Genomic DNA, 12,404 nt, shown 5'->3' on the forward strand with positions numbered 1-12,404 from the left:
ATGTTTAAAAATATTTTTGATAGATAATTAGTTTAATAATGTATTAAATATTGATTTGTATAAATATAATCAAGATATTTTCTTAAATTAGTATAATTATGCATTATTTATTAAAATAATTAAAAATATTTTTGATTAAGAATTGATAAATAATTTAATAATGCATTAAATATTAATTTTATATAATTATAATGAAGATATTTTTTTAAATTAGTATAATTATGCATTATTCATTAAATGCATTCATTTTGGAGGAAAAATAGATTTACGAAAAAGTGACACTTCATTTTCATTAGTCGAGAAAAAATTCAATTTTAGTATATTAAATAGATAGATAAGTAGATAATGATTCCAAGAGGTGGATTATTTTACTAGATAAGATAAGAAATGATGACTACTAGTCTACTAAGCACGATCATATATCGTATTATATTATTATATATTGTATAATAATATAATTTTAATTTTCTCTTTCGGTGAGTGTCATATGCTTAGTAATTTGTAATTGAACGAGATCCTCGCTCCTTTGTAGAAGTGGACAAGCATTACAAGATAAATATAGGCAACAAAGAACACCTTGTCCCTCATTTCTCAATATTATTTCTTCTAAATTCCTCATCCATCCCTTTCTACCACACAATTGCTTGATGCATCTTTCCAGTAGTTCAGAACCAAGGCAACATGGTACTCAAAGGTTTCTGCTTTTTATGCTTCTTCTTTTTGTTTTTGAGTAAAGTATCGTTTTTTTTTTCATCGTTTGATATAAGTTCCAAAGTTATCTCTAACGTTTTAAAGTTATCCCTAACGTTTTAAAACTGACTCAATGTTGTTTTGCCGTTAGGAATCCGTTAACAGAATTTATGGCGGAATAAAATTGAGACGATTTTGAAACGTTAGAGACTTAAATAGGACGAAAACGTTGGAAACCAAAATGATACATAGAAATAAATTTTAATTTTATCCTTTAATAATATCAATTTTTTATTATACATAATATTCAATTATTTTTTAATCACATTTAAGTAAATTACACTTAAACATATTATTTTCATTTTAAATAAATTAAATTTTTTTTATAATTTTACTCTTAAAGATTTTTAGTTATCATGAAATGTTTGTAGAATGACTAGTATATAAACTTGTAGAAAAGAAAAAAATAACATATATACAATAAAATATAAATTATACCTTTTGTCTCTAATGTATCAAAATTCTTTAAAATTATAAAAAAATAAATTTATTAAAAATGAAAGTAATGTGATTAAGTGTAATTTATTTAGATGTAATTAAAAAATAATTGAATACTATGTACAGTAAAAAATTAATATTATTGAAAGATAAAATTAAATTAAATTTATTTTTATGTATCGTCTCAATTTTGTCCCACCGTGAATTCTGTTAACGGATCCCGAACGGCAAGACAACATTGAATCAATTTTGAAACGTTAGGACTTAAATAGGACAATTGAAACGTTGAGGACAACTTTGAGACTTATCCCAAACGTTGGGAACAAAAATGATACTTTACTGGGTATTTATTTTCATTAATACTTTACTCTTTTGTTTTTTCATTAATTGGGTGACCCCATTTGGTTTAAGCTCATTTTCTTTTCTGGTATTTATTTTGGGGGCCACTTAGATAAAGACGGTTAAAACATCTTTTTTTAAAAATATTTTTAAGTAATTAAAATTTAATACATATAATTGATTAAACTATGTTATTTTTATCAAAATTAGATCAGATAAATTGATTTGGCCAAAAAATTGATAAACTATATCTTAAACCGGTTTAAATTAATATTTTTTTATAAAAAATAATTATAATATTTCTTTTATAAAAAATGACTAAAATATTCATATATATATATATATATATATATATATATATTAAGAACCCTAAATTTTAACTCTATTTTTTTTGTGTTGTTATAAGATTAAAATTTAAGATTTTTAAAATTAAAAAATATATATAATAAAAATATTTTAGTTATTTTCTATAATAAGGTTATTATAGTCATTTTTTATAAAAAATAATATTAATTTAAATCGGTTCAAAATTTGGTTTATTGATTTTTTGACTAAATCAATTTGTATGATATAATTTTGACAAAAATAATATAGTTTAACTAATTATATGTATTAAATTTTAGTTAATAATAAACATCTTTAAAAAAAGACGTTTTAATCGTCTTTATCGGAGCGTCCCCATTTATTTTTTGTAGGAAAAATGTGTTCATTAATTGGGTGACCCCATTTGGTTTCAGCTCATTTCCTTTTCTGGGTATTTATTTTTTGTAGGAAAAATGTGTTTTTTATTCTTGGGGTACGAGTTTTTATGCTAAATTCCATTCCTTTATGGTTTCCGAGCTTATTAATGTTGATGAACTGCATGCTCATGTGCTAAAGAGTGTACCTTTCTGCTCATTGTTTCATAGTTTGATTTTATTCATACTTAGTTTGTAATCATAATCATTCCTTAATTATTTGTTTCTGTCTGTGTTTTAACAGTGCTGGTCTTGTGGATTGATTGATGATTAGCAATTTCACTGCTTGAAGAAGCAGCTTTGATAGTTAGTTTAGTAGTTTCTATGGTTTGGGAACTCAAAAAGCCTTTGATGCTTCAAGTTTTAGTGTAGAGCTTATTAGCTTTGTTTAAATGAAAGCCATGACTTTGGATAATCCAAAGAGTTCTCCCAATGAGTCTCCAAGTCCAAGACCTCTTTCTTGGATTGTGGTTTTCTTGGGAGTACTTGCATTGTTCTTGATTTGTGCTTCTGGAATTCTTGCCTCATACCCAGTTGGCTCCACGGTTCGCCAGTATTTCTACGGCATAGATCGTTCGAGATTTTATGATATATCAGTTTTTCCAGTTCATGAAAGTTCCACTGATGTTTCCTCCAATGAACCATCCTCAAGTGATAGGAAGGTAGCGAAAACTGTTATCGAATTAAATTCACAAGAACTCTCTAGTGAATCTGCTTCATCAGAATATACAGAAACCAGTACTGATAAGGTTGATAGCAACCTGCATGCTCAATCTGATTTAACTTCGAATTTGCCTCTGCCAGTGGCTGGTACTATTTCTTCCAATGTGACTGTTAATGTTACAATTGAGGCACCTCCAGACTCAGTATCAACAGCAGTTCCAGCCTCATCTAATGAATCCTATTCTGGTTCTGTTAATTCAGGTTGCATTCTACTTTTCTTATTTTATACAAAATTAACTGTTTTTATGTTTGTTTGCTTTGTTTACTTCTGTAAATACCTATGATGCACGGGACACAACACGACACGGGACACGCAAACACGCGAATTTTAAAATTTTACATGACACGGGATACGCATACATATAAAATATAAAATATTTTTTAGATAAACTGTAATGATATTTTAATATTTTATTGATATTATAATATAAATTAATTTTTTAAATTATTTTTAATGTCTTATTTTAATTATATTAAGTATTTAAAATATTTTTTGTTTTACTAAATAATAATATATACTATATCTAAATTTATTTTAAGAATATATATTAAGAATAAGATCGGACACGTTGACACGTGATGGTATTTAGGTGTGTCCAAGTGTGTCCGGAAAAGAATTTTTTATTTTTTATTGAGACACGATTTGGACACAGCAGACACGCGTGTCGGAGAGTGTCGTGTCCGAAATGTGTCCGACACGCAGATACGGCAACTCAGCCAAGTGTCCGTGCTTCATAGGTAAATACAATGCAGCCATAATATAAGAAGGCATTTCAATTTATCATTATCAATTTGTTACATGTGTTTTTATATGCTTAAGATATGTAAATCATTATTGATGCTTGTATCTTGTTAGTTAAGGATTTCAGGTATAAACTTTACGATAATTTTGTTTGAAACTGGTCTTTGACTGGTGTTTTATGTTCCTTCTGTTATGTAGGCTGTATCTATTCCATGGAACGTGGTTACATGATTCGTTGGGACCGTTATACAGGAACGATTCGTGCCCCGTATTGACACAAATGGAGAATTGCCAGGGTAATGGGAGGCCTGATAAGGATTATGAGAACTGGAGATGGAAGCCCTTTCAATGTGACATCCCTCGTCTCGATCCTAGGAAGTTTTTGGAGGTGATGAGAGGCAAGACATTGGCTTTCATTGGGGATTCAGTTGCTCGAAACCAGATGGAATCAATGATGTGTATTCTCTGGCAGGTTACATTCCTCATTCCTTACTGTTCCAATATCTATGACCAATGAAACATTTTGGTTATTGGAGAAAAATTGGCCAGTTCTCACTAGCATCTTGTTCTTAACATCTTCTCATGATTACTCTATTATGACTTCATATTAAGATATCTTTGTGTGAAGATCATAACTGAGAATCGTTAGATGGTTTGACATGTTTAACTAAACTACTTGACCTAAGACACGACCACATCTCAGCTATCATTTTAGTATTTGTGACTAAATTTTCTAGAAGTTGACCATTACTACTATGGGTGTTCAAATCCAAACCGATTCAAATTAAACTGTTCATCCAATCTGATCTAAACTGAAAACCGATTAAAACCGCACTAATTCGGATTTGATTGGATTCTATTTGTTGCAAACCGCTGGATTGGATCGGATTTCGGATCTATTTTTCATAACCGATCTAATCCAATCCAAACCGTACAATGTGCTATAATATTATTATTTTATTATTATATTTACAATTATACTTATAACATGTTCAATTTGTTATATATTTTTCTATTATTCATGTATTATTATTATTTAATAAATATTTTATGTTCAAAATGTTATTTATTTATTTATTTTAACTAACCTATAATTTATTTCTATTGTTATGTTATCGGTAGCTTTTTAAGATATTGTTAAAACTTGTTATGTCATTGTTGATTATTTAAAATTTGATGTTGAGACTTGTTGTATGTATTTAATTTTTTTATATTTAAAAAACCGCAAATCCAAACCGATCCAAACCGTTTGTAGTCGGATCGGATCGGATCGGATTTTCAAAAAAATTTCATCCAATCCAAACCGCACTGCACATAAATTAAGCGTTCGGATCGGATGACTTTTTTCCTTAAAGCCGAACCAAACCGCACCGCGAACACCCCTACTTACTGCTTTGCATTATGATTGCATCTTTTTTCAGGTAGAAACACCCAAGAACAATGGAAACCGAAACATGCAGCGATTTTATTTTAAGTCCACATCTGTTACTATTATCCGAATATGGTCCTCATGGCTAGTCAAGCACAGTTCTGAACCATTTGATTATGCGCCGGAAGGTGTGGATAAGCTCTTTCTCGATATCCCTGACCAGAAGGTCATGGAATTTCTCCCAAAATTTGATGTGGTTGTTCTTTCCTCCGGCCACTGGTTTGCCAAACAGTCAGTGTATGTCTTGAACAATGAGATAGTAGGAGGGCAATTGTGGTGGCCAGACAAATCTCGGCCGATGAAGATCAACAATGTTGAAGCATTTGGTATATCTGTTGAAACAATGTTTACTGCTCTTGCAATGCATCCAAATTTCACAGGACTTGCAATTCTTCGTTCCTATTCGCCGGATCATTTCGAGGGTGGCGCTTGGAATACCGGCGGATCATGCACCGGGAAGGTTAAGCCTCTTGGACTTGGTGAGTTGGTGGAAAATGGCGATACAAATGCAATGTATGAGCAACAGGTTAAAGGTTTTAATCATGCATCAAAGAAGGCAACAAATGGATCAAAGTTGTTGTTCATGGATATCACTGAAGCCTTTAGTTACCGGCATGATGGCCATCCTGGTCCCTTCAGGAATAAAGCCCGGAATAAGATCACGGTGCGCGGCCCGGACGGAAAGCCGCCGCCACAGGATTGCTTACATTGGTGCATGCCAGGTCCTGTAGATACTTGGAATGAGATTTTGTTTGAAATGATTAAGAGAGAGTTTGAAGGTGGTAATGCATCATGAGATATTTATACCTGTCTCAGGACTAAGACTAGTCCATTCTTTTCTTTTTAAATCTTCTTAGCAGGGGTGTTCATAGATCGGATCGTATCCGCAGATCCGCGGTAAATATCCGCATCCGATTCGAAAATTGCGGATACGATCCGATCCGCAAATTGATCGGATCAGATCGAATCCGATCCGCAAACGCACCCTTTGTGGATCGGACTGCGGATATCTGTTCTACATCCGCATATCCGATCCGCGGATCCGCACAATAATAATTAAAAATAAATAAATATATATGTTTGGTATTATATTTACTTGTTTGTATGTTTTAGTTAGTAATTATTATTCATATATTGTATTATTTTATTTTTGTTATTTAGAAAAAGTTTGATTAAAAATATTTTAGGAATAAATAAGTTTAAAAGTATAAAAAAATATTTTTATTAAATTTTTTTACATAGAAATATGATCAAAAAGAGAAAGTTTAATTATGCGGATATATCCGATATCCGATCCGATCTGATCCGCACATTTGCGGATCGGATCGGATTTGATCTGGCACTAAAAAGCGCGGATATCATATCCGATCCGATCCGATGAAAATTGTGCGGATCAGATCAAATTTTCGACCATATCCGATCCGATCCGATCCGCGGACATCCCTACTTCTTAGAAGTATATTATATAGAGAAATTTATCCTTTTTTTTTAATATAAAGTTTAGGATGATAAGCATCTAGCTTATACCCATGTCTGTTCATGAGTAATGTTGTATGTTCCACATAAGTTCATATATCTTTTTTTCTTGTAATTTCTTATAAGAAGAGTGCTACACATACAAGTCATTTGGTTTACAAGTCATACAAGTTGGGAGAAACTTAACAAAAAGCACGCTGACCCATATACGATTTCCATGGCGTGCTTCGCGTTCCTCCTTCTCCTCCTCCTCTTCCTTCTCCTTCTCCTTCTTCTTCTCCTACTCTTCTTCTTCTTCCTCCATGAAAACGAGTTTCTTGCCAAATTTGATCTCCTTCGTGCGTTTTCTCTTTGTCTTTTCATTCGTTGTTTTATCTGCGTTTATCATTGGTATTCTTGCTTCGTTTTTTTTTCGATTTTCATGGTTTCTGAAATCAAGCTTTGAAATCGTTTAGAAGATAATGGAACTTCAGAAATACACCCAAACGATTACAGAAATACACCCAAACAATTACAGAAATACACTCAAAAGATTACAGAAATACACCCAAACAGTTACAGGAATAATTCACCCAAACGATTATAGAAATACACCCAAAAGATTACAGAAATACACCCAAAGGATTACAGAAATACACCCAAAGAATTTAAGAAATACACCCAAAATTCGTTGAAGTACACCTTATGCATAATTCAGAACTCTTTCTCTTTCTCCTCCTCATCTTCTGCTGCTTCTTCTTCTTCAAAAACGATTTTCAGAGCTTGATGTCAAAAAATAATGGAAATCGAGAATAACGAAGAAAGAAAACAGAGAGAAAAGCACGTAAATGAAGAAGGAGAAAGAGAAGGCAAGAAACGAAAGAAAAGAAGAAGAAGAAGAGGAAGAGAAAGAAGAACGTGCAGCAAGAAGAAGAAGAAGAATGTGCAGAAGATGAGGAGGAAGAAGATGAAAAACGTGCAGTCAAGAAGAACGAGGAAAAACACGACGATGAAGATGAAACACTTTAAAAAAGAAGAAGAAGAAGAAGAAGAAGAAGAAGAAGAAGAAGAAGACATAGAGAAAGAAAAAAAAAGAAATAAATGACTTGTATAACTTATATGGGAAAACACTTGTATGTGAAAAATTTCTCTTCTTACAAATTCTGTTCTATTCCCACTTAATTGCTGTGTTTGTTATCTATTTAATTTTTGTAGTGATTGTTTGATACCAAGTTACATGCAGAGCAATGAGAGCATGTGATATAAGTTTATCATTATCAAGGAAAATGACAATTTAAATCAAAGACAACATAATTCTTATAGTAAAATACTAAAATGAGATATATTTTCAGTTTTTTCACAATCTATTGTTGCTAGAAAAATAATAAAACTCAGCTAACAATTAAACAACAAAATTTTGCAGAGTCAAAATCTAAAAATTACACGTTTAAAATTTGTGTTGGTTGATTATTGTTTTCTCAGATTTATTCATACTAGAATGAGACCCGCGCGATGCGTGGACAATAAATTAATGATAGTATATAATAAATATTAAAAATGGTTATGTTTTGTAGAATTAAATTAAATAGGTGTAAATTAAAGTTAAATATAAAAGGTGTTTTGTTTAAAATAATTTGTAGTACAAAAGATTTGAATGTTAGAGTTGTACAAAGTGACATTTTTATTTGGTGGTTTGATTTTTGTATTTGTTTTGGTCGATAAATTTAGTCTTCTTATGTGGCGCTAGTCATCCTTTTTCTGTCGTAGATTCTTGTGAAGGCATGTTCTTTATGAATTGTTGAGTTGTATGCACTTTCTATTGTGTTGTTTGTTCCATCTTTACATGTATGTTCTTCTTCTAAGGATGTGTATTGAATTTGTATGGTTTTATTTTTCCTTAATCTCTTGATGTGCATGCAGTTTTCTAATAGCATCTACAATAAAAAGAACAAAAATGTGTAGAATTTTTTTTATTAAATAAGTTATTTTTAATAAGAATAATTGAAATAGTTAATATTTTTCTTTGACCCACTCTATCATACAATGTCTCAAGTATTGCAAATTCAAAATAGTGTTGGTAAATGTTCAATTTAAAAATACAATAAATATGTTTGTTTTGCACATTTTCATCTAATATAATCATTTCTAAGCAAAGAAACTCTTCTTTATTTGTGGGTGTTAATGTTTTTCATAGACGAACCACGCGAACTTTGATAAACTAATTTTCTGTTTGTTTGGTGGTATTGTCCAAAGAATGATGCTCCATTGGGTAAGTTTGAGATGTTGTGTAGTGCGAAAATAAATTTTTTGTGCTAAATTTGATGTTATTTGAAGAAATAGTTATAAGAGACTTATATAAGTAGTTCAAATAGTATGGAATTTGAATAATTGTAACGTTAAATTTATTATAATTAATGGATTATTATGACATTTGTAACATTGTTTATTACATTTAATGAGTTATTTATAAAAATTAATAAATTAATTATTGGGGTTATAAATTTATTGTAATGTTTATAACGGTAAAATATAATAAATATAGGAATATTGATTCTTGTAGGTTACAAATTTGGTTAGATACTATTAATTTTTAATTATTGTCATTGGTAATTTTGCAGCCTAATTTGCATATATTTTTATTACTTGTATATTTTATTTTTTACTGATTTGGAAATAATAGTTGATTTAGCAAAAACTTGAGTGGTTGATTCTAAAATTTTGCCTAGTAAGCGATAGCGCTGACATATCTTCTTGTCTTCCTTTTTTTGAAAGGATTGCTCTCCGTCTCTTTAATCTAGCAATTTTGGGTATTAACTCTTTCCATTTGTCATTACCACTGCAAATCCTTCTACAACAAAGAGAATAAGACATGGTCAAAAAATGATAATCCATTCCAAGTAAATTGTGGAAGCAATACTGCACATGTGGAATAACAATTTGACAAAGAGGAACACATAAATGTAAATTGTGGAAGCAGTACTCCACATGTAAAATAACAATTTATTATTTGATGATGAAATATTGCAATCGATAGTGTCTAGGGAGCAATAATTTTAAATGCACATTAATTTTGGTTGTGACAGTTAGACAGAACCGTTTAAAATGATATTATTTATAACAAATAAATAGGACTATTAAAAATGATATTGAACAACAGAATGATAAGAGTAAACGGAAAAATTGAAAATCTTTAGGAAGATACTTGAGACAAATTTCCTACGTTGGCAGTGCCGTTTGGTCTAAGACCCAGAATCGAGCTCCGGCAGAAAAATCTTTAGAATGGAGTTTGCCCTGGTTTCTGCAATTTATGCAATGCGACTCCGTCGGGGATGGACATCGCGATGGACAATTTGTTTTGAGGAAAAAACAATGGCTCATAGGACCAGAAGTAAATGGAGGAAATAGGATCTTGGTACGGAAGAGGTGCCAAGAGGAAGATTTAGGGTAAATGTTAATTTGTGTTTTTGTTATTTTAGAAATAAGGATTGATTTGGAAAATTTTAAGTTGTTAGTTTTGTTTTCTGTGTTTTTTTTTTTATTTGAAAATAAAAGTTGATTTGGCAAGATTTGAGTGGTGGATCTTAAAATTTTGCCAAGTAAGTGATAATTTATTTCTACAAAATATAACAATTTTTAATATTTATTATATACTATTATTAATTTACCGTTCTGGGCATCGCGCGAGTCTCATTCTAGTTAAAATTAGTTACTAGTATAAAATACATATTAAAATACAAAATACATATTAAAAATGTGTTAATTATGACCGATTTTGGTGACTAATTTTAATGTACAAATAACATTTATATAAAGAAAAGTCTAGGGAGTCAGCAACTTTTCCAAATTCTGGCCAGCATGTAACCAGCAGAGAAAAGTAAGCCATTAGATGAAATCTCACACCAATCTCACACTATTAAAATATCATTGATGGCTATTTGATGACTACAAATACCAAAAGTTGCTAGCCCCTATCACTCCTCTTTATATAATTCTAATTATACGTCTACTTAAATGTTTCAACTATTATTACATGTTTCCGCATGATGCCAACTTCTTTTTGTTGAGGGACCTTCGTAATAGGGATGTCAATGGGTGGGGCGGGGGTGGGGGATACCTCTCTGCTTCCCGTCTAAACCCCCAAAATTAATTTTCATCCCCACCCCGATACCCGCCATGGGGGGATAATTGTCCCCATCCTCATTCCCCGCGTTCCCCATATTTTTCGTGGGGTTCCATTCTCCATCCCCTTATATTTAATATTCATATGAAAATTATAGTAAAAAATATCAAAAAAATAAAAAACCAACTACAAAATACTATTACAAACACACAAACATATCTTATCCAAGATTATAAGTCCAGAAATACAACATAACAAATTATAATCCATAAAATAAAATCTTAAAATACAACTTCTATTCTAAAAAAAGCAATAAGATATAGTCTTTAACATCAAGTATTCTTTGATGCTAAGCATACTCAGCAAGAGAAATCATAATTGCTTTAGATACATAGAAGGAGAGAAAATCAAGCAACTATTTCAAAATCAAACCCTAACTATTTCAAAATTATAAACCCTATATGTCTAATTGCTTTAGATACATAAAATGAGAGAAAATCAAAATTATACAACACATTGAGTAGGAAAGACCGAATAATAGGGTTAGGATTTTTTTAATTGGTAAAATTACTAAAAAACCCACCTATGTTAGAAATAAAGTAAGGTTATTTAAGAAATTTCAAACATTCAGGGAATTATCGGGGATGGGACGGGGATCCCCGCTCGAGTCCCCGCACCTGTCTCGGGAGAATTTTGCTCTCCATCCCCATCACACGGGGAAAATTTCCCACCAACGGGGCCCCATTCAGGGTGGTCCCCGCGGGGATTCCCGCCTCCTGGGAATTTTTGACACCCCTACTTCGTAATATGTCGTTATATACCCGTTATTGTTGAATAATAATACCTTGCAAGTAGGGGCGAAGCTAGACAATATTTATCAGGGGACCAATATTCTTTTTAGCTTTTTATTTTAACAAAAAAAGTTAAAAATAACTCTATATATAATTTTAATTAAAAAAAACAACTAAAACTTAAAATTTACTTTTTATAAGATAACTGAACATATTGTATATTAAAATAATTAAATACAAATATCTCAAAACTAATTTCAAATATTGTAAATATAAGTTGTTACATACTTGTTTTTAAAATCTTCAAATACTATTCAATTCTTTTTTAGACGTTTCCTGCAAAATTATTAAAAAAATGTATTATGCTTCAACCTTCATGTAAATAATTTAAATCACAACCATAATTTATGCAATAAAAAAATTAGTAACAATATTATTAAAGGTTGGTGTTGATGTAACAACATTAGAAACATTTTCACTCTTCTGGTTAGTCTTTTTGAAAAAAGTATCTATTGTTTTCATCTTGCTCATGATTCAACTAAATTCCTACAATTAAGAATTTACATAGATAAACATTATGCAACTTAACTAAACTCAATTTATTTTATTTTTTACAAATCAATAATATCACTGTCACAAACAATTAATAATGAGAAAAAAAATTAAAAACAATACAAGGATAATATTATAATTACAATATTATAAACTAGATAAATAAATAAATAAATAAATATATAAATTATTCATAAAAATAAATAAAATAAATAACTTACAAAAAAAGAAGAATGAAAGATGATAATGGAAGACCAAAGACTACTTGCTATTTTCTAAGTTGTAATGATAATGAAAATATGGAGTGATGTTTTGTTTTCTAAATGAA

The 12,404-nt window shown here is 30.4% G+C and overlaps 1 protein-coding gene across 1 annotated transcript; it reads left to right on the forward strand.

The window, feature by feature from the left end:
- The first annotated feature begins 460 nt into the window (after positions 1–460).
- On the forward strand, positions 461–6,200 carry LOC112729503 (protein YLS7-like). Its single transcript, XM_072208524.1, has 3 exons — positions 461–694; positions 2,509–4,201; positions 5,151–6,200. Exons 2-3 carry the CDS (start codon positions 3,908–3,910, stop codon positions 5,952–5,954), a joined length of 1,098 nt encoding a protein of 365 aa, XP_072064625.1. The 5' UTR covers positions 461–694; positions 2,509–3,907; the 3' UTR covers positions 5,955–6,200.
- The last annotated feature ends 6,204 nt before the right edge of the window (positions 6,201–12,404 follow it).

This window comes from Arachis hypogaea, chromosome 12 (assembly GCF_003086295.3).
Source record: "Arachis hypogaea cultivar Tifrunner chromosome 12, arahy.Tifrunner.gnm2.J5K5, whole genome shotgun sequence".
Classification (NCBI taxonomy): domain Eukaryota; kingdom Viridiplantae; phylum Streptophyta; class Magnoliopsida; order Fabales; family Fabaceae; genus Arachis; species Arachis hypogaea.